The 22,664-nt window shown below is 51.6% G+C and overlaps 3 protein-coding genes across 7 annotated transcripts in view; all 3 read right to left on the reverse strand.

Moving 5' to 3' along the window:
* Positions 1-289: 289 nt before the first annotated feature.
* TMEM116 (transmembrane protein 116) lies at positions 290-13,028 on the reverse strand. Of its 4 annotated transcripts, none has more exons than XM_086761585.1 (11): positions 11,576-13,028; positions 11,041-11,087; positions 10,881-10,944; positions 7,631-7,762; positions 4,010-4,114; positions 2,510-2,559; positions 2,099-2,182; positions 1,881-2,019; positions 1,227-1,371; positions 1,039-1,112; positions 290-504 (listed from the first exon to the last, which is right to left on the reverse strand). In XM_086761585.1, exons 2-11 carry the CDS (start codon positions 11,052-11,054, stop codon positions 304-306), a joined length of 1,008 nt encoding a protein of 335 aa, XP_086617711.1. In that variant the 5' UTR covers positions 11,055-11,087; positions 11,576-13,028; the 3' UTR covers positions 290-303. The 4 variants fall into 4 exon arrangements, with proteins under 4 accessions (XP_086617711.1, XP_086617710.1, XP_086617709.1 ...); XM_086761584.1 differs by having other exon boundaries at positions 11,284-13,028; XM_086761583.1 differs by having other exon boundaries at positions 10,881-13,028.
* A 127-nt stretch (positions 13,029-13,155) lies between these two features.
* ERP29 (endoplasmic reticulum protein 29) lies at positions 13,156-17,291 on the reverse strand. The gene is made up of 3 exons (XM_086761586.1): positions 17,135-17,291; positions 15,155-15,293; positions 13,156-13,974 (listed from the first exon to the last, which is right to left on the reverse strand). The coding sequence occupies exons 1-3, from the start codon at positions 17,252-17,254 to the stop codon at positions 13,472-13,474; spliced, it is 762 nt and encodes a 253-aa protein (XP_086617712.1). The 5' UTR covers positions 17,255-17,291; the 3' UTR covers positions 13,156-13,471.
* Positions 17,292-18,028: 737 nt separating this feature from the next.
* Positions 18,029-22,664, reverse strand: part of NAA25 (N-alpha-acetyltransferase 25, NatB auxiliary subunit) — a 29,868-nt gene continuing 25,232 nt past the window's right edge. For both annotated transcript variants that reach the window (XM_086761303.1, XM_086761304.1), the window contains one exon: positions 18,029-21,325. In XM_086761303.1, the coding sequence (XP_086617429.1) occupies positions 21,203-21,325 (123 nt within the window). In that variant the 3' untranslated portion in view covers positions 18,029-21,202. The remainder of the gene's footprint in view (positions 21,326-22,664) is intronic.

A 22,664-nucleotide genomic window follows, 5' to 3' on the forward strand; every position in this document is an offset into this window, starting at 1 on the left:
ACCCTCAAAGGAGCTGCACCAGATCTGAGCAGCATTTCTGGAAATATTCCCATAAGGAGAAAGTCTGTAACTAAAGATTTACCACGTTTAAAGAATCCATTTACAGTCCATATAAACCTGTAAAATAAATAGCTATCTTCACTGAAAGTGTCTGGCTCTGACAGCACTGCTCAGGCTCCACCAGCACTACAGCTAACGTTGCTGCTGGCAAGACAGTTCCCACCCGACAGCTTGATACCTGGTCTGGCTGACGCTGCTGACAAGGTCTCGTTAGCGCCTGTTCTCCTTCGACGCAGGGATTCATCAGAGCAGGGTGGACGTGGACCCCTCTGCGTCCGGTGGGCTGGCGGGGAGCGTGCTGGCGTAGAACTTCTTCTGGGAGCGCAAGAGAGGAGTCTGAGTGTCAACGTCCCGGCAGGCGTTGCGTTTGAGGGAGAGGAAGACGTGCTGTGTCCAGCCGTACACAATGCAGTTCAGAAGCCCCTGGGAAGCTGCTGTCAGAGCCTGGGAGAGATCACAGTGGCGATGAGGGCTCTCATCAGCCAGCGCTGCACAGCGTTCCACGGCTCCCTGCTGTGGGACCTGTCAGACCTGGCATGTTAGGCTAAGCCTCCCCCTTCCAGCATGATGTTATATCTACCTCCATCCCCACATGATACAGGAATCTCACAATTATTTTAGTAATCTTTGCTAAATCTGCCTCAGGCACAGCAAGGAACTGGACAAGAGTTGTAGAGTAATTGCATTTGGAAACTCATAGAAAGGGAACAAAGCTAACTGATTTCTAGTCCCATTTTCTACCATTTCCATGGTGCTGTGAGTTTGGTTACTGAGACCTTTGCAAGCCTGTGGAAAGCATAAACCAACTGACAAAGATCTCTGCCAACCAAAGCACAAATCAGAGGTAGGCTGGTCCAGCAGTGATGGCTGTAGCTACAGGCACGCTTTGTCTAGCAGAGAGCAGAAGCAGGCAAACGCTCATTTTGCTGGTCAGGCAGAGAAGGCAGAACACGGGAGGCTGCAGCGGAAGCCTTTTACCTGTAGAATCAGAAGAGCCATGTAGACTTTGCTGTTTGTGGACACGGTCAGCTTCAGTATTCCAAGGAGGACAGCTGTGAAAAGGGACGGACAAGAGGGTAGCGCTTTAACCCCGCCTCTCTGCAGCTTCATTGCCAGGCGCCAGCTTTTAGGAGAACGTGGTGAAAATAACTCAGCTCTCTGCTAACCTGGTGCCCAGCAGCAAAAGAATGTGACGGGGTAGAAAACCACTCGTTGTTCCACCGTCTTAATCATGGCCCACTGCTGATCGCCCAGGAATCCCGTGGAGTTTACGAACCTTTTGTACAACCCTCGGGCTTGACCCAGTATGACCTAAAAAAGAAAAGCATACATTGTGGTTTGTACTCTGTGCACGTGCTCTGCTCTGACTTGTTCATCTAGGCCAGAGTATCCCATGGCTTTTTTAGCCAAAACCTCATTTCAGTCTATTAAACCTTGTCACGCAACAGTGTGCTCGCTGCGGGAGAGCAGTTGCTTTAAACATGATGTGAACTGAGGACTCAGAATTGATTTGGGCTCCTGTTGACCCCCGCGGTCGGTGATCTCTGCTGCCACGCTCTGAGCCTTCTCTACCTGCCAAAACCTTTTTGGGACTGGGCTGACAGAACACAGGACTCCAGCCGGATTTATATGGTGGCACAATGATATTTTCTCTCCCCTACCATACCTTCGAAAAGGGAAGTGGCAGCACACAGTTCTGTCCCTGCCATTGCCTGCCCGCTGGTACCATCCAAAGAAAGATGTAAAGATGAAAATGGGAACATCCTCCCACACCAATCATCTGGGTGCGAGGGCTAGTGCGCGAGGGCTACGTTTCTTACCAGAATGGCTACGAAGCTGATCAGAAAGGAAATGAGAAAGACCCCAATGCCATAGAAATGCATCACACGGCAAACAGAGCCGCTCAGGGTTTGCGGCTCGTTGGTGGGCATGCCTATTTCCGTGTGCATCAAGAGACACCTGCAAGGAGAGGGGACAGCCTGAGCTCCTGCCGCGACTCGGAAGCAGTGGGACTGGTTCAGAGACGCGTGACGCTTACCCGTGCTTCTGGCTGAAGTTCTGGGAGCAATTACTGCTGTTGCCCAGGCAAAACACAGGCACCATGAGAAGGAAAGGGATCAGGCTGGGAGGAGAAACGACAACAGCACAGTTATTAGTTATTGCACTATTTCCACTCTGGAAAAGTATTTTACCAGCACTTTTGCACTTTCATGCATGCAGGCAACACAGCGGTAAAGGGAGCACTTTCTGAAAAACCACAGCTCGCCAATATCGTTGTAGTTGGGGAAAGGCCCTTACATCCAAACCGCTGAGCTCGTTAGGTCACTGCTGTTACTGCTCAGCTGGACGGGTTTTAGTCAAACTTGCTTTGGAATAAGTAGGAAACAGAGGTCAGCACACTACAGTTTACCAGAACCACATCGTTCCGCCAGAGAGAATGAGACCTTACCTAGCTGAGATCGTCGCTACCCGGCCAATGCAACCGGCATAGTCGACAACCTGCAAAAAAAGTCCAAAGAGCTTAATTAAACTATCTGTTCCGCCCAGCCACGGGTTCACAGAACCAGCTCCCAGGCAGCACTTCAGCAGCTGAGGGTTCTTCACACGCTGATTCATCCCCAGACCGGGCACAAACGTTTGTTTCCTCTTTGCACTGAATCAACACTGCCGAGCTCGGCCTGTGCTGATGTGCAACAGAAACAACCAGTGCTTCCACTGCTTACTGGCTTCTTCTCCTTCAAGACTAGAAGATTTGAGAAGGGAATTCGGAACTAGACAAGGAGCAGACACTTGATGAGCTCTCTGGTGTAACCTACTCATTTTTTGTAGTGCTTATTCGCCTAACCTGGCCCTGTTCCTCAGAAACTTCATGTTCTGGTGAAGAAATGCAGGCAGTTTGGAGTGGCCTGGTGTCTGCTCTCCAGGCAACGTACTTTGGCAGCTGGCATCCACACACCTGCTACGAGAATCCGACGTGGGCACGGCTGCAGTGGTGGGGAGTTATGGCAGGCGTTGTGTTTGGAATGGGAGTCCAGCAAGAAGGAAACCAGTCCTACCAGAATATCTGAGAGACCAAGTTTGCCGTGAGCAGGCAATGTCTGGGGAAGAAAAAGGCTGTGTACAGAAATGGGGCTGATATGGGAAGAGCGCATAAGGAATCCGCAGTAACGCACGCGGAGCAGCACACCGGTGGCAGCGACGGCGGCGCCTCGCTGTTCAGCCAGGTGCGAGGAAGGGAATAACGGCAAGGAGAGATTTTGGTCACGGGAACGTGAAGTGTTTGTTTAGCCTGCAAGGCAGAGAGTGTTCTTCTGAGCGCTATGTCCTTGTGCCTCGGTTCCCAGCAATTACGCCAGTTCCCCCAAGGGCTTTTGTAAAGGCCAGCGGTGATGAAGTGAGGACCGGCCACTGTTCACAGAGCCAGCTGGGCCTTTTGTTGCTGGCTCACTTCCGTCACGCCTCCTATCTCAAACTCTTACCATACTTACTGACGCTCTTGAATGCTGTATGACACCTGGGAAGGACAGAAATCCTTGGTTCTCAGCTCCAGGCTGTCCAGGTGACCCCTGCTTTCCTGTCCCCTCCACCGGCAGAAGGCAGTGACAGCAACAAACCCATTGCTCAGCTGGTGCAAACTGCTGTTCTTCTAACTGGAGAAGAACTTCACCAAGCCCCAGTCCTGAGCTTTCTCTGCTGTGAGACGTACACTGCCATCGGCCTTTGCCTGCTTTGGTCTTGCAAGCCTTTCACCGAGATCCTTCAGCAGACCTGGCTGTAACTCGCCTGACCTCCATGGGCAAGATATGTCCATCCACACAGCCGTGGGGCCGAGGGGCCTTCAAAGTCCTCGTGGTGAGGCTTACTGCTGTGTATGCACCTCCTAAACCCCACCACAACCCCACGGTCAGACCCGGGTACCCAACAGTGGCTGCACGTCCGTCCTGCTCACCTGGGGGGGCATCCTGTGAAGGTTCTGGTTGTATTTCACCTTCAGGTCCGTGTACAGGTGCCAGGTGTAGTTGGCAGTGTATAGAAAAGAGGCCACGTAGAATATCTGAGAAATAAACCAGACAACGTTTCAGTTCCTGCAGCACGTTTAGTTCATTGCTGATGAACACAAAGCCCCCGGGCCAGAAGCAGGATGCTGAGCAGCACAGTGGACTGCAAAGGTGAGGGTCCCTGCACAGCCCCTGCATCTACTGGGTTGCAGTGGGACACCCAACTGGGAAGAGCCAAGTAGAGGAGGGATTCCCACCTTAGACCACACAAAGGCAGCTTCACTTTGGCCCCAGACCAGGGAGAGGAGAACCAACGACAGCAGATGGTCTCAGAAATACAAATCTCGGTGACTTGGCTCATTCTTTGGCCCAAATCCTGGCAGCAAAGGGTTCAAAAGCACTTTGACCCTCTCTGTGCTACATTCAGTAGGAAACACGACGCAGATACGGCGCTTAGCTTCGCTTCTCGCATAACAAGCTGGCTACACGGTGAATGAGCGGAAACAGAACACAATGGTGCATTTACAGAGGAAAGCCGGGGCAGAGAGTATCTGCATCAGCATCCCGGGAGCCCTCTGCTCTCCACGGGAAAAGGAGGAGAGAAAAGATACCGAACACTGTTTCCCACAGAGAGTTCCACAGCCCTTGATTCCAGCTGGAGGTGAGACCCGATATCTAAAATACCCTGCACAAACTCCCAAACCCTTCTTGCATTTGTTCCTGAAGTCACGGTTGCTCTGGGCAGTGAAGTACCACCAGCGCTGCCTCGTCATGCTCTATACAGGCGTGTGCCGTGTCTGTCAGGAAACACATGCTCCAGCGGCCACGGCAAAGAGGAAGGGCTGGACGAGTGAATTTTTTTGTGGATTTGCTGTCCTTTGCCAAAAAGGCAAGGAGCAGAGGTTTGCCGCCCTGAGATCATCTAAGCCTGGGAAAGTACCCGCTAAATAAACTTGGGTCTCCTTCCCTGCGGTTGCGAACGCTCTTGGCTGACTCAAGAGGCTGAGTCCAAGGGGCTGCTCCGTTGCAGCAGGAACATTACAGCGACTTTCCAGCTCATTAGGCGAGGTTTAATGAGGGCTTGTTGCCCTTCTTCAACTACTTTCAAAGGGAAGGTCAGTGAAACAGCCCACAAAGATCGTTCTCGCCGCACTTCAGAATGCCTTCGAGAGGGTCACAAAGCGTCAGCACTCTCTCCTTGTTTGGAAGAGGGACCCAAAAGCCACTGGGAAGTGGCCAGCAGAAAGGGATGGGAGCTCTGCTCTCCTGAGGAGACGGAGCAGGGGCTGGGAGACAGGAGAGCCCCTCATTACCCCACTTCTGCGGCTCCCCACTGTGCTCGCCAGCACCAGCGGAGCCTGCCAGGACGTTATTAGGCCACTGGAACTGAACTGGAAGAATGTGGGGGAATCGAGCGATTACAACCACAGTCTCTGTGCTGGGCTTCAGTATTGTAAGGCGAAGGCAAAGCAGGGAGGAGGAGAGAACAAAGCCGAGGGACAGCAGAAGGGAGCAGTGTTTACATTTAATACCGACCCAGAGTCTGGGGCTGAAACGGAGCAAGTCCAAGAAACAAAGCCATCTCCTGCGTTACGACACGGTGTGGACATTAGGGGAGTTCCGTCTGCTGCCGCGTCAGCCTTGGTGACAAAGTGATGGCAGACAGGCCGAATAAAGCCAACTATTGTTCTGCTCCTAAGGCAGTCCCTTGAGACAACCGGACTGCGGAGCGAGTCTCCCCAAGGGCTGCCATCTGCAGACACCTCTGCTGAGCAGCCCCGCGCCCGTCCCCACCCTTGTCCTCCAGTGCATTTCACACCTTTTGGGTCTCTGCGCGCAGAGAAGCCGCCTGTGTTTGTGAGATACCCAGGAACGCAACCCTTGCGAGACCTCTCCACTCAACACGGGCAGATACGGGATACGGCCAGGAGACCTTTCCTCGTTTCCTTCGGTCACAGATCACTTACGCTCTGCAGAAGCTGCCGGTTAAACCTGTTATGGCTCCCACTTACGCACAAGGTGTTCCCACCATGCAAGGGCACTGCCGGGATGTTTGGGTGTAAGGAGGTGCCCTGCACCGTGTCACGTGCACTGTGCGGGCACGGTTGCCATGGCAAGCGCTCCGTTTGTTTTAATTTCTTCTAGAGCAAACAGCAGCGACCGCTCTTGCTAGACACAAGCCGGCTCTGCCGCCCTGGCAATCCTCCTGACGAGGGTGGTCTGCTGGTGGCACGCTAGAGAGGAGCCCGCTGACCCCGTGGCTGGGGTTGGGATGCGGCTGGCATCCTGCAGACCCCACCACAGCACCCTGACCTTCCCCCGAGGGGCGGAGGCAAAGGCAAGTCCTGTAAGGTCTCGCCCAAGGCCAACTCTGCCGGCCCATGCTGCGTTTCCCAGCGTGAAAGCAAAGCTCCCACCTTGCCCCAGTCCCTTGCTGGTGTCCTGAGGAGCACGGCCACGGGCTGGTGTGCCCAGCAGCGGTGTTTCCGCAGCGGCTCAGGGGAGCTAGGGAAACCAGAGACAAGCCAGGAGCGCAGCAGCTGCTCTCACCGTCACGAGAATTACGGTTTTCACGAGAATCACGGTCTGACCCAGAAGAAGAGCTGTTGGGACAACCCTGGGCGGCAGGCGCCCGTCCCCAGACACGGAGCAGCGTGAACACTTCCACACCGCGCACGCAGCCATTCCCTGCCCTCTCCCAGGTACGGAGAGCCTCTCCAGCTTCAGAGGCTGCTGCTCAGCGAGGACGTTTCAGTTCCCATCTGCGGGTAGCATCGCGCTCCTGGGGAGCTGCCCGAGCCCACACCACACACATCAAGGCTCCCGACAGCCACTTGTTCTCCCCAGCCACGTCTTTGTGGCTCTTTCAAAAGGAAACCGCCAAGCGCAGAGATCACGGCTTGTGAACCGCCGCTCTGGCCCGAGCTCGGCTGTATCCCGCAGAGTTTTCTGAGAGCAGTGATTTTCAACACAGCGAGACAAAAGCAAACGGTCAGGAAACCGGTGTTTCGCTCGCTCCACGCCAATTCATCCCCAGCACACGGAGTCAGCGGGAAAGCGGCCGAATCGCCGGGGCGGGGGGCTGAGCCTGCGCTGACAGACCATCCCCCGAGCATCCCTGGGATTGTCTGGGAGAGGATAGGGCCAGGCCGGCAAGAGCTGGGCTGTTTGTACGAGTCACGCTGCACGGCTGAGCTCAAGCGCGTTGCAGAACGCGTCTGTTCCTGCCCAGGATGGAGGAAGCGCGAAGAGGAATAGAAAAGCTGCCGTGTGAGAGGCACAGAGATCATCGTCGGCACGGGTCCAACAGGAAACAGATTAAGACCCATCTACTCCAGCAGTTTACACCAGCAACCCAAACGCGGCAACCACACAATCCCATGCTCTCTTTGCCTTCCTCATTGCCTCTCTCAAACCAGATGCACCTAAAACCCCGCGTCGTTATCTCCGTTCGACACAGAAGGCAAAGAGATCCGATAAGCCAAGTTCACATGGGAACCAAGGCCCCTCCAAAACCAGTCCCCCCATGGCCATGCTCTGACGGCACGAACGGCGATGCCGAGGCGGCTCACCTGTCCCGTCGCTTGCAGGTTGTAGCAGATGAGGTCCTGCTTGGCGGTCGGCGTGCTGTAAAGGAGCGCCCCGGCGAGCCAGCACAGGCCCAGAAACAGGTCGGAGAGGCTCAGGTAGAAAAGCGGGCGAACCTGGGAAAAGTAAAACCGGTCAGCAGGTCTGAGCGACGGTCACAGCGCTCCCACGACCCACAGCAGCAGATTTACCCCGCCATCTAAACTGCCCCCAGCTCTCCCGGCAGGGCGGCACACAAAGCCCGTGCTGGTTCTTGCTCTCAGGAGCTGTTTCAGTGCAGATACACCGCTCTGATCACCCCTCCTGCCTCTAGCAACGCCCCAGGAGCCAAGAGCACCACCAACTCTTACAGAAAATATCTCAAAGGTCCAAAATCCTGCAGTTTTGGGACAGGTTGGCAGTGAGAAGCCATCGTTTAAATCAACGGAGAGAGAAATGAAACTTTTGGTAAACACAAACCCTTCTTCAGGTCTGAAATAACTCAAAACAGACATTTTCCCTCTGTGTCTCACGTCATTTCGGTTGGTAACTAAGGCTGAATCTATTTGACACGCCAGATTAATTTTCACTGGTCTCTCTGCATCTTGCTGGAACAGAGTCGCCTCTCCTCTAACGGCAGTTTCCAGCCCATTTCCAGTTTGCGTGCCCTGGCCAGGACGGTAAACACTGTAAGAAAACATTTGCGCAGAATTCTGGCCAACATTTTCGTTGTTAGTGGGGGAGCAGACACCCTGGAAAAGCAGCCTAATTATCTAGATTCTTAATTGTAGTCTTCGGTACCTCATTTTCAGCATCGTGGAGAGAAAATGATGGCTTTTTTTTTTTTTTTCAGGAGGGCTTGATTTTAAGATTTTTTTTCATGCAACTGAGCTTTTGGTGAGATTTGCCTCAATATTGTCCTTGAAGTAGACGGTTGCCACCCATCGTGTTGTGTGATACTTGTCTTGTTCCTGTGAGCAGCAAGAAAGAGCTTAGCAAGATCTGTAGGTGGTAAGGTAGACCTGATTGACCCCGATCTGTCCCTCTGCCACAGTTTGAGGGGGCCTGCTGTCTCCTTGGGCCCCCACTGCCACGCGGCAGGTCCTCTGCCTTCTGCAGGATTGCTCTCCATCCCATCTTCATCCTTGTCCCTCCAGTTCTGCAATTCTAACAAACGTCCAGCCCAGCAACGCGGTAAATCAAACTGCTGTTGCTAGCTAAATATCTGGAGCTCGTCTGTACGCCGCTGCATTATCCAATGCCTTTTTCAACCAGGCTTTTCCTTGCTGGTGCAGAATCGAAGCCCCGTCACAGGCATGACAGGCTGGGGATACCGCCCAATTTGCCGCTACGGCGGGTTAAAACCAGGCAGCTCCGCAAGAAGAAGCAACTTTTGCAATCGAACAGGTGCCCCCTTTCTCCAGCAACAAGTGTCCTCGGAGCCAGGCACCACCGCTGGGTTGAGGAGCTATTTTGGCGGAGACCTAAATAAAGAAGTAGGTAACATAGCGGTGAGCAAAAGGCAGCTTGGCTCTTCCTTGCCAAAGGGAAAAGGGAAAAAACCAAACGGTATTTATAAAATAGAGGAAGGGACTGTAAAGACGTAATGATTCGGGTGAGCTGCCAGGCTGGAGCACACGTGTCGAGTTAGCTCTGTCTGCCCACTGCCCGGGGCCACCTGCCTGTGCAGAACCTGTTGACGTGACAGGAAATTCTCTGTTCGTTGCTTGCCACCATCTCTTCTGAAGGATTTAGCTCCGGCTGAAGAGTTTTATTGACCCCGTAGAGACAGAAAACAAGCTTCAAGAATGCAATATTTGATTTCCTGGGCTGGGGGCAGGAGGGGAAGTGTTCATAACATTGTTCTCCTCCCAGCTTCCAGAGCTGTTTATTCTAAAACATTTCACTCTGGAGCCTCATGACTCAGGCAAAAAACTGTTTGTGGCAAGCTTTGAAATGGATCTCTTCCAGCCCCTTTGTTTACAAATTTCCACTTGAGACCAGAAACACGGGGACGAGGCGATGGGGAAGTAACTGAAGATTTTGCCGCTTTTGAAACAGCAGCAGTGGATCTCCCCTGGCAGCAGAACAAGAGCCTGGAAGCCCGATGCAGACGAGTCGCTCCAGCTGGTATCCATCCCTCCTCTTCAGATTGGCAGAAATAATCTGAGCAGAAACATCTGGACTCCCTGGAGCAGGAAGGGTCCATCCGTGACCCGGAGCCACGCGTGGCTCACAAGCGGCTAGAGCGCAGCTCCCGAGCCACAGCCACATCATATGACTGATGGCACAAGGGCTCCTGAGGAACGCGGGCTTCTAGCCATGGACGCAAACGGGCCGAGGCTGCCGAGTCACGCCGGGACACCTGCCAAACCCAGCTCCGTATCCTACCGGAGTGGGGGACCCCGGAGAGAGACGTGTCTGGAGCTCTCCAGCTGCAGGAGATGTGGGAGAGGAAGCCTTTGATATGCACCTGCTCGGGCAGGTTTTCCGTCCCAGCGCTGTGGTGAAGTCCTGGCCTTCCTTCCTCCCTGGGAACGCGTGGAGATCTCCGCAGCTCATTCCCACTGCGCTGGGCAGAGCGTTTCTCCTCCCTGCTCTGCTTCACTCAACGACGCATCGGTTGTGAGCTCGACTGCTTGCCTTCCTCCTCCGGGGATAACTCACTGCATTCCCTGCGAGTCCTGTTCTCCGGGCTGCAGATCGAACCCGCGACGCACAAAGAACGTTGAAGACAAGGGAAGCGCAAACACAGCTTTGGCACAACACGGCTGCCAGCTCCACTGTCCTGCATTCCTGTCAGATCTGCAGCGTGTGTGTGGACAGTCCCGCCCCGAGGGAAGCTTGCGCCCGAGTCCTGCAGCTTCGGCCTCAGAAACGTTCCTGGCTCGTTTTGCCCCACAGAGGAGGATACGCTAACAAATCCCCATTCCCAGAATTTGTCAGAACGACTGGAGGACGTTCCCGGAGGACATTCCCGGAGCGGTGGGAAGCGCGGGGCTAAGGAACCTGCTTCTCCCTGCGTTGGTACAGTTCAAGGTTGGTGCCTTCAACTCCTATCGCAGACGGACGGACAAACTCTTGGTGAGGCCTTTGCCTCCCGGCTGGTAAACAAGGTTTAACCACGTAAACCCGGGACCGGCAGCTGCTCCTAGCACAGCGCCTGGCCACGCTGGCCTTGGCTACACACGCGCGACCCACCTGCGAGGCACCGACACCCGGACTCGGGGCGGGAAACGGAGGCGCAGAGCTTACCTCGGGGGACCGCACTGCGTTCTGAAAGACGGCGTAGGCGATAATTGAGCTGGAACCTATAACACTGGGAAAACAAAGCGCAGGTTGGAAGAGGAGCACGCCAGCCTCACTGGCATAAGCGATTTCTCTGTGTTTTTTTTCCGGTAGCAGCGCGCTGTACCTGAGCATGGCCATGGTGAACTGTATCCACTGCAGAGCCGAGTAGACCTGGGGAGAAGGACGGGGGTGAGCTCAGCACGACCGGGCCCCACGCGTGACGGGGAGCGCCCCACGGACACGAGAGCCGCTCTGAGGGCAGCCACGGGCCGGGGGGTGCCCGGGGACCCCGCAGAGGAGCGGGCAGGGTCCCGGGAGAGGGGACAGGCGCTGCCCCCCGGTGCCGGTGCCGGCGGGGGTCGCTCACCTCCTGCCAGCCCTCGTCCAGGCGGGCCGCCTCCGCCGGCAGGGCCATGGGTACCCGCCGCCGACCGCCGCACCGCTCCCGGGGCTGCGGGCACCGCCCCCGCTCCGCCCCGCCCCGCGCCCCGGGCCCAGCCCCGCCGCCGTCGGGGCCGACTGCGGGGAGCGGCCGGTGGTGGAGAGGGGCTGAGGAGGGAGGTCGGAGCTCCGGGGGAACGGCGGGGCCCGGGACCCGCGCCTCCGCCGCCGTGCATCCCCACCGGGGTGCAGAGCCCGACCGGTGCGGGAGCGCTCACCGGGGACTTGCCGGGACCGGACACCCCGGGGCACAGCGCCCCCGGTCACCCCTCCAGGAGCCGACCCGAGGCGACCCTGCTTAGCTTCCCCTACACTGTAAGTTGGTACCGCCTCTCGGTGACGTCACGAGCGAGCGGAGGCGGGAAGGCGCCTCCGAGGGAGCGCGCGGGGCGATGGCGGCCCAGCCGCTACCGGTACCTGGGCGGCTCCCCGAGGCAGCCGCCCTCCCCTCAGGAGCCAAGCGGGAAGCGTCTTCCCACAGGCCTCGTCGAGATTGTTCCCCGCCGCTCCGCCCAGTTTGGGGTCCCGCCCCCTCCCCGGGTAAGGGGCAGTGGGCACCGGGCCTGGGGACACCCTCCCACCTGCCCCTCATCTCCGCGGAATTCCTTTCCCTTCAAGGTGGCTTCATCTGCCCGATCAGCCTTTGCCTTCCCCTCTAACGGCAGAAATCAGCAGCAGTTTCTCTAGAAAGCAGTTTAAGATGCAGCTATTCATTGGAACAGGTTTTTTTTTAATTATAGCATTATTAATACAATTTATCTTGCAGCAATATCGGCTCTGTGTATCCACCCCAGGATTCAAAAGGCAGCAAAGCTCCCACAGAAATCAGTTTTGCTTAACTCGAAGTGTAGTCTTAAGGTAAAATGCTTGGGTGTTTCTCTTTTCAACCCTGTATAACCCTGAACAGGAGTAGAGCATCTTCCAGCGGCCATCTCAATTCCACACAGCACGAGCACCACATGCAGTATCAAATTTTTAGGACTGACCTGATCCCTGGGTCAGGTATCTCCATTAAAATAGCACAGATGGAGCTTCTAAGGACACAAATACTTCTGCTTCCCATTTCAAGATGTCATTTTCAAGTATTTAAAACTACCAAATGCTGATGAAGCTTTAGTTGACAGCATCAATTGCTTCTGAGGACAAGGCTGGAGAAAATATTTTGTTCATGTTAACTGTGGCTTGAGACTTTCAGGTGTCCTTATCAGTCTCACCCTCCCTTATTCTGAACCTGGGAAATGAAGCTTAGATGCAAAGGATACACACGCAGGCATCGCACGTACTCTTCAGCCCTAAGAAAACTCACCCAAATTTACCTTATCAGCATCTGAAAAACCATGTTTTTGCAGACACTGGTGAGTGTCAGTGTAATAGCACCTCAAGGAGACTCTGCCCTTGCTCAGGGCTCAAATCACTTGCTCTGTCAGGGCATCACAAAGGATTTCAGGAGAACGTTTGCTGAGACAACTGCTGTGGCCAGAGGATGTGGGGCAAGTTCTGATGCGCGGAGGAGCTGTCTTGACTATGCCTGCCAGCATCTGGCGGACACCCGAGCCAAACGGGAGCCACTGAAGGAGAAGGCAGAAAAAGGAAACTCCGGGTCTCTTAGTCAACAACAGGTAAGGAGAACTAAACTTAGAGGAGGAGCCCTACTGGGAAGACAAAAGGTAGGAGGAGGGGTAGATTAAAGAGCGTAAAACCCAAGGACACTAAGAACAGGGAAGGGAGGGATGCGAGGGGCACCCCGTCTGTACCTTTTACAACATGTAACGTGGAATGTGAGACTGAATTTTGTTGATTGCCAGGGAACAGCTGTAAAAACCACCAGGAATGTGCTTTAGGCCAATCTAGTGCCTTTTTTTTTTTTTTTTTGGGTCTACTTTAACACTGTTATTGAATAGTATTACACAATACTGGTGTCTTGCTTTACGGTGATTTTCCCAACATTTGGAATACTGTGTTTTTAAGGAATGCCTTCCTCTTATCTTCTAAACTCAGACTACCAGAAGGAAATCTGCTGCTCTCTTGAAGTCAGCGGGAAGTTTGCTTGCATAAGGAGAACTGGTTAGGACTCTTGACAGTGTTTCACAGCTTGTACAAAGTTCTCCAACCTATTAGAGCTCATCTTTTTCACTATTCTTCTTCAGGAAAGAAGCAAGGATATTGAGGCTTTTCTGGAGCTCCTCCTTTTTTCCATCACTCATTTTGTTCTTCTCGATCAGTTTTGTGATTCGGACGACTTCGTTAGCAGCAAACTCCTCTCCCTGCTCCAGCATCTTGCTCATAATTTTCAAGTATTGCTCAGCTGACTTCTTCTCGGTTTCTTTCGCTTTTTCTAAACTTTCTTGCCCCTTTTTCAGGAGGGACTGGCGTTCCGATTTCTCAGTGGTGCTCACAAACTTGCTGGCCAGCATGTCGTACTCTTTCAGGCAGCCCGGCATCCCCAGATAGATGCCGTTACTCTTCAGCCAGCGCTGAATAGCCCCGGCCTTGATATGGCCGCTGTAAGGTAAGGGATTGTCAAAGTCACCATCCTGGAACAAGTGAAAAACGGGGAACTTCTCCTTATCCAGCTTGTACTTTTCTCCTAGCTCAGTGTTCAGTTTATCACCATAATCTGTCAAGAGAAAACGAAACACAGAAAAACACAGTAGGTTAATCAAAAGAAAAAAATAGTTTAGGATTCTCTCCTACACAAACTGACAAATGCTTGTCTCCAGAGTTTCAATACTTCCTAACAACCTCTTTGCCAGCAAAGGCCATACACTGAAACAAAACCACTCCAGAAAATCGCTTCTGCACGGCGAACCATCATTAGGTTTTCAAAAGAAAAAGAGAAGGTTCTAACAGTGCTTTGCTGTGACTGTGGCAGCATAAAACATCGGCAGGACCTCTACGTACAAACCCTGTCCTCCTCATGGGGAATTAAACCCCCTTTTTCCCCTTGTTTTGCTCTATCCATTGATTTTATTGATTTTACAGTTAAATCGATTTTTTTTCCTGATCTATGTGCAGAGTGTACACTTATACGTCTTTGTTCTGACAGCACGCCAAGCTACAAGATGTTTTCTCATCTTACATAAATTGCATTTATTCCTGAGGACAGAAAACATCACTTGAAGAGATTTCAACTCTGCTACTTAGCTAAATCCACGTGTGTTGAGAGATGTCAGCGTGGGTGAAACTTCCCAGTTAGACGAATCCTGTGAGCTTAAACTCTTAAGTTCTACCTACAAAGCAAGAGCGAGTCAGGTGACAGTGATCCATTCTTCACCGCTCTTCTCATAAAGCCAATTACAAGAACATCAAGTTACACCAGCCACAGCGCAACGACCACTTTCCGTGCTCCGCTGGCAATAAATGGAGGGTTTGCTACAACGAATTAATCATCCCACATCGTCTTTGTTTGACCAGGCTGGTGGCTAAAGCATGATTCTTGTAAGGCCTGTTCCCTAGAAATGGACGAAAAGGTTTCTCTCAGCACAGAAAGAACAACAATAAAAAAAAAAAGACAAAAAGTGCTAGGAATGAGGAGGGTGGCATCCAGCAGCAGCGTGGGCTGACTTGCTTCATTAACCAGCCCAAAGGAGATAAGCAGCACTCCTACGCTCGCTGCGGGAGGCACGGCAGCAGAGCTCGGCGACCAGCCGGAGCAAGTGCTTTGGTCTGGCACGGCACGGCCCATCTCATTTCTCGCTACCAGAATTCCCTCGGAGCCCATTTTCATCAGAAATTGCAGTGAATTTTATTGCCACCACACCAACCCATACCGTACTCATCTGTCCAGAGTCTCTCACCTGATATTCCCACTTCAGCCACCAGAAGGTCTTCACTAGAGCCGGAGCTCTCTGCTAGCTTTTTAAACTCGTCCTGTTTCTCACCATAGGGATATTGTGTATCAAATTTCACGAGGACAAACTTATGCTTTGGAATTACCTAGAACAAGAGAAAGAAGAAAAAAAAAAAAACAACCAAACAAAACTTTAGAATTTAATGTTTAAATGGTTTATAAGTCACCTAAGGTTGCTTTAGCTTGTTCTTCTTTTCCTCTGCAATGAGTAGACGCAGAGGGAGAATGGAAATTTTATAATTATGGCCTTTCAAAAATGACTCACTGCAGCACGGAGGAAAGACTGAGCTTTGGGTGCACGTACCCCTACACCAGATGATAAAGATGGTGCGCGGTAGGCTTGGGGGGTCTGATAACGCCTTTAATGATAGATGATTATTGTAAATCTGATCAGCATCTTGGAAGGAAGTCAGCTAAACAATTTCCAGGGGGACATGAAGAGGATAGAGGCCAAATCTCACGTCATTCTGAAGTGTCCCAGCAGGAGAACCGCAACCCTTAGCGAAGGAAGGAGGCGCGGGGAGGGAGCAGAGATGCTGGAGGTGCTGTACTGGTTCAACGAACGGAGGATTTGTGTTTTAATTGATTTCTCTTTTCTTGTGCCATTGCTTTTGAATTTTTTCTCTGCTCAGATGATGCCCTTTGAAACGAGCTTGGGAATGGAATCTGCCACCTGGTTTGGGATTTTTATTTGCCTCCAGAAGACCTTGCAAAATCTTGTCTGGCAAACAGGGTCAGATTGCAACACAGGTCCCCACCTACGCAGGGCACTGCAAGCCTGTTCAGGCACTGATGTGCAGCTGGCTGCAACGTTAAAGCCTTCGGTCCTGCGCCTGCTGACCCTATTTACCATCCTGATAGGAAGGGAACATGGCAGGTGTTACACCTTCGGTCTTTTTAAGTCCCTCTGCCAGCATTCTGCCTATTACTTCAAATCCTCCTCGCTGCAGAAGGGCTGAAGCTCCCAAGGGTTGTAGAGTGCCGAAGCGTTCAAACACCAAAAATGGTTTGTCACAGCAGAAAAACCAAGCCGGGGGGGGGGCTGGCATGTGGCAATTAACATTTCCTCACGCCTGAGCAGTTTGTTTAGGGCAAATGCTTTTCAAGAGCCCAGCTGTCTGCTGTCCCCGCAGCTCGCCCCGCCGCAGCGCGGGCTGTAATCCCGCCACACACTGATTCCCTCTCGCCAGCTGCCTCGCCATCTGCCCGCAGCCGGGCCTGCGACACCTCCCACGGCACTGGCTGCTACCGAAATAAAAATCCTGCCACGCTCTGGGAACACACCTTCGTTTCAAAGTGATTTAGCTCAGAAAAAAAAAAAAATAACAAACCCGAAACCGGTGCAAGACCTCAGTCTGGCAGAAGCCTGTTGCTTTCCCTTTCACGAACAATACAGGTGTGACACCGGCCCACGCAGAGCGCGCTCGCGGCCCCGACTCGCTCCTGTCCTGGGCCACCACCAGCTGGGGAGGAGCAGGAGCCAGCCGACAGCAGCAGGCCGCGGGGAGCCGGCCCGGCGCTGGGCCCAGGAGCCGCGGCGGCAGCCGGGCCTCGCCTCGTCGGTGCCGCGGGCCGGGCCGGGTCCCGGCCGTGGCGCTGCCCTGGCGGCCCCCGGCGGCACGGCTCCACTTGGATGGCGCCGATTGGCTGTCCGCCGCGGCCGCCGCTCTCCTATTGGCTGCGGCGCGGCGGGCCCGGCCGCGAGCGCTCCCCCGCGCCGGTGGCGACGGCGGTGCGGGGGCGGCTGGGGGGGCGACACCGCGCCCGCAGCCCATCCCGGCGGCCCCGCACCGTCTCCCCCGCTCTCTGAGCCCGCCCGCCTGTTGCTACGGTGCACATGGCCGCCGCGCTCCCGGAACGGCCGCCCGCCACCCCTCCCCACGAGCGTCCCGGTGGCCCCGGCAGCAGCAGCCGTGCTGGCCGTTACCTTGTAAAAGGTGATGGAGTCGAGGGGCACGGAGCCTTTGGTGTGCAGCGTGCTGCCGCCGGGCAGAGCCAGGCCGAGCAGGCAGAGGAGCAGGGAGCCGGCGGCGGCCGCCGCAGCCATGGCGGAGCGCGGAGGGGAGCGGGGCTGCCGGCGCCACGTGACCGCGCGGAGCGGCTGCTCGCCCCGCCCCAGCCCCGGGGCCGAGCCGGGGAGCGGGGCCGTGGGGCGGGCGGGGCCGAGCCGGGGAGCGTGACCGTGGGGCGGGTGGGACGGGCGGGGCCGAGCCGGGGAGCGGGGCCGTGGGACGGGCGGGGCCGGGAGCGGCTGCCAGGGACAGAAATACAAGCGGGGAGCGTCCAGCAGGAAGCCCAGGGAAGATGAAGGCAGGAGGAGAAAGGGCAGATTGCAGGGTCTGGCCCGGCAGGGCCGGCTGGAGCGGGGAGAGCAGCTGCTGCTGTGCAATGAATTTATATTCAGCAGCAGGCCAGGCATGGTGGCCGCTGCCATAGCATTGCCACAGCCCTCCTAAGCACTTCAGATTTTTTTTTTTTTTTTTTGTGCTACTAGAGGAGATATCTCATGCGCTTCTCACTCAAACGCAGGGTGAAGCGCAAGCAAGCAGTGCGGAAAGCCTCAACAGCGGATTGAGAGATGGCCATGTCGAAGAACAGCCACATCCCACCTCCCTCCTCCCAGCAGACATAATTCTGAACCCAGTCCGCAGGTAGAAAGCAACGACCATTTTCCCCCACTCTTTCCCTCCTCCCTCTTTGCAGGTAACTTGATTTTTCTGCTTGCACGTGTTACCGAGGAGCTGACAAAGCTAGACAATGTAAGCAAGCACTTCAGTCACCTCCAGACCATCTAGACAGAAAAATGAAAGACACAGCACTACTGATTTGTAACGAAACTGACCTTTATATAAATTATAAACCCATCCAGTTTAAAGCAGATCATTTGCAGTTGTGTCACTTAAGTCCGTAGAAGGCTGAGGCATACATATCTTCTACAGTCATAAATTAACAATGGATAATCAAGGAAGAGAGAGTTCAAGATAAGGCTGCGGATAAAACAACAACAAAAAATCCCTCTAAGATCACTAGCGGTTAAAATAAAGTTACGATTATCAATGATCGCAAAATATATATGCAATTTTTGAACAGTTAAAAAGTACAAAAATGATGGGCAACACAATCAGGCATTGTACATTTTGTCCTGTATGTAGACAAAGCAGGGTAGGACGTCTGACCTTTATCTACACCAGACACTGACTTTAAGCAGAGAATTGAGGAGATTGTAAAAGGATCGTGGCTCATGATCCCAGTAGTATAAAAGCAGTACTTTTTCAGTCTGTAAACAGTAGTCTTGGTAGCTTCTTCTAGGTATGTTTTTCAATTAATCACCAAGAAAAAAAAAAAAGTCCAAAACAAACAATAAAACAAATGCCAAGAGTGGAAAAGGGGGAACAGCAGCAATGGATTATAGCTTGAATTTCTTCCCAGATCCCTGTGGGACATATTCTGGAGGGGAAATGCTCTTTTGTATGAAATATATAATATATTTAACTGTACACAATTTATAGGGGGAGAGAAATTCTCCCTCTCCCTCAACCAAGCCCCCAAGCAGTCAGGATGCAGTCATTTTCGTACACTGTCTCCTATAGAGGAACTACAGCTTGTGAAGAAATGGCACCCAATTTTATAAAACACTGAGTACTCCAAAAATTGTATTTGTTTAACAAGCTCATCGTTCACCAGTGGCTGGAACCGGAAAGAAGACAGCGGCTAACACTGAGAGGCAGCCAGTATTCCCCCTGTGCTGGCATAAGGATGGTTTGAGTCACCAGCCAACGCGCTGTGATGGGAAGCAAGAGCGAGCCAGGTTCCATCTCTTCTCAGACTTTGCTTCAGATGACACATATCCTCCCCAGCAGTTTCAATTCTGCTTTTAAGAGAGCTGATGCAGAAAACCTTTTTTTTTAAAGCAAGTTCTGCTTTCAGGCACATAGGAGGATTTTAAAAGCCTGGTTATATAAACCTTACACTTAATTTTTCACCATTGCTTTTTGATACGACTGGTTGAGTTCAACCTCTTGCAGCAGCAGTGGAAGGAAGAAGTGGAATAAGCCAGCCCCTGGACTGTTCCCTCGTCATGAGGGTGCTATGCCAACTCTGTGTTCAGTGCTGGTGTTGCGCAGAGCCCAGGCAGGGAGGGAACAGGGACATCAGCAATGGCAGTTGGCCTCCTTGAATGAAGAGGGGCAGCGCAGATTTCTGGCTCCGCATCATCTCAGCAATGGGACTGTTTTCACTTACCCTACACATTTCAAAGCATCAACTTCAGCGATAAGTCTTGCTTTAATTTAAGGAGCACACCCTTCTTTCCAAAAAGGTATTTCTATACAACATATAAGAGTTCAGTTTCTTTCTTTTTTTTTTTTTTTTTTTCTCCCAGGAAATGTATTACTATAAAACAGACTTAACACATTTTGGTATTCCTCCAGCCCAGAGCACTTACCCGTGCAATTAAACCGTCAGGACATCCATTACAACTTAGACAACCTGCAGACATTCTTCTTTCCCTTTCAGGATGGAGCAAAGCAAAACTAAATCCAGCAAGAGCAGCAATGTGGGGTTTTTTTTGTTTGTTTGTTTTTTGTTTGTTTTTTACACAGGGGATTTATTTAAAAAAATACTCTCATCAACATTCTAGCATTACTAACAAAACAAAATCAGAAGAGATGACAAAGGGTAGGATTGTCAGCTCTCTCAAAACTTTAAATGTAGGCTTCAGATACTAGCTGCTTTAAATCAGAAGATGAGGAATCTGTAAAGTCTGACCTGTCCCTTGTATCACAGGTACGTGTAACTTTTTTTGCCTACCAATTTTAGGCTGCATTACTCCTTTAAAATTAAAAAACCTAGCAGAAATGCAGATTCAGTGGGAGCAGATGATGCCAATGCACTTTCTAACAGAATGCCTAACAAGCTAGTACTTGAATAATCAAAGATCAACTGCAGAAAGCAAGCATAGTTACAAAAAATATTCTCAGCCTCATACCACAGCGGAAGCAAAAGTTACCTTTGCCAACTTAAAACCAAAGCCAATAGGATTTAATTTCTATTAAAATATTTAAGCCTTAAAGTTTCAGTAATCTAAATACACTTTTTAAAAGTCATAATGATTGCTGTTTTACGTTAAACTGACATGAAATCAGACTGCAGTGTCAGACTCCACTGCAGCTATTATATACAAGGTCTCTAGTTTTGTCTTTTTATTTTTTTTTTCTTTCCCTGCTGAAACACCGATTCCCATCTCTCCCTGAAGCTTAATGGCCAAGTTTGCTCATCAGGTTTGCAGCTTTTCCGAATGTGAAAACAACCTGTGTGGGCACTGACACCACCTCTTCCTCCCAGCAGTTCTCTCCCGAGAGGAACCTGCCTCACCACCACGCGTGGATCGCTCCCGCCCCGCGACGCAGGGCTGGGCTCTGCTGGAAGGCTGTACGCGAAGGGTGTTCCTCCAGCACAGCCCCACCTCTCTGATGGACCAACACACAGAATTAATTCAGTAGGACCGGGTGGCTTGCAGACAAAATAGGCAGCTTCAAAACGGGCTTGTTTCCTTGGAGGCGTCTGAATGCGGGCATCTACAATTTCTGCATTTCTAAGGCAAGGACCATACAAAAATTATAAACACTGTATGGTGATGAAAATACAACTCCTTTGAGATATATGCTTTACACTGGATTTCTATTGCTGCTTCTAAAGACCATCTCCAGTTGTTTCTAGAGATCAAAAGGGAAGAAAGTTAGTTTTCTCCTGTTGCAATATGCTTATGAACATGTATAAAAAGTGGTCAAACCCCGTTAAGGGTCCCTGCTTCTCGTTTATGTACAATAATTTAAATCAGCTCAATACATCTGTGATACCTAGAAAAATTGTTTTATGATCTTAAGTCCTTCATGCATTATGAGGAAGTTCTGGATTAAAGTGATGGTATATTGGATGTTGCTTCTGTCTGGGACTCTGGTGTCACTCCCCTGTGGAGTCTGCAAGGATGCATTTCTCAAATCTTTAGTTTTTTAATAGTATCAAGTCTCTTTTTCAGCAGCTCTCCAATTTCCTGAACTGAGTGATGGTAACTGCTCTGGACCTTCCCTTGCACAGTCTTTGTAAACTTTTTTTCTTCCTGCAAAATGCAAAAGAGACATCATTCACTTCACAGCAAGTGTTTAAATCCTCCTGTTAAACTTCCCCCACCATCTCAAACATTGATAAGAATTTCAGGAGGATCACAATGTTAAGTCAGGAATGCCATCAGTACAGAATAAGCGGCACCTGCTGAGCAGCAATAATTCCTGCAGATACTGGTACTGCCTAGTCAGGACCGGTTACACATTAACATTTCTTCAAAACTTCTGGAAACATTCTTGTGCAAAATATTTGTGGCTGAAATTGAAAGAGTGTGTAGCATTTTAGCCAGCATTTATTAGAGCAGAGAATTTCTTATACAGAGAAATGAAGTCGAACAGCGGATGAACTCTGACCAGCTAAGAGACTGTTACACCAAGTTCCAGAGCACAGTGAGCTGCAGGGCCTGGGGCAGGTTCAGATGTCACTAGTTCAGCAACACTGGTACCTGATTTTCCCAAAGCCATTAGCTTCCCTTTAACGTGCAGTTTTCTAACATGCCTGCACTAGAAGGCTTTTAGGAGGACCGCCATCATGCAGCATTTTTGGCGTTGCTCCTGCAGGTAGAGTGAGGTTGGCAATGACCTATCACCAATGCCGCTGCATTTCTGTATGCAGAAAGAGCAAATCCTGGTGCCCAAGGCAGCAGCCATAACCACTGCTCTGTCAAGAAGTGACTTGCCATCAGGACACCTTCTGCAGAGAGATAACGAGCAGAAAAGCCTGCAATGCACAGCCCACGTAAATCAATCGGACGTGGCAAAAAAATTGCATTACTGGCCAGTTCAGCTGACACTATCGCTCCAGCCACACCAGAATCTTCACTAATACCTGAACACGAGAACTTTTTCAAAAGCACCTTTTAGCTCTAAACACACAGAGCTGCCAGCACAGCTCCAGGTCTGAGCAGAGCTACACAGATTGCGTTTATCAGGATTTACTGCGACAATGTCAAACAACAAACTGAATAGCAAACATCGTGAACACGCACAGGAAAAGCTGCAGACTCCCACAGATGCTTCTGCTCAAATCTACGCGAGTCTAACAGTTGGGTTTTGCAGATCTGCTTTGTGTAGTCATTTGATGCCTGGCATCAAAGAGAAGATGGAGGGATTTGCTGACTCAGTGAGGAACCAGAAAAATTACAAAGATCAACAATTATCTGAAAATATCTTATCTTTTAAAGCGAAGATTCTTTGAGGATATTAAGAAAATGTACTTTTTTAGTTTTATTGAAATTTGCATTAAATACATTCTAAGGGATTTTCTTACTTTCTATCAGTTTTTGCAGGTTTTTTGTTTGTTTGTTTTGTTTTTTTTTTTTAAGAGATACTTCT

Source organism: Chlamydotis macqueenii, chromosome 17 (assembly GCF_036417535.1).
Source record: "Chlamydotis macqueenii isolate bChlMac1 chromosome 17, bChlMac1.mat, whole genome shotgun sequence".
NCBI lineage: Eukaryota > Metazoa > Chordata > Aves > Otidiformes > Otididae > Chlamydotis > Chlamydotis macqueenii.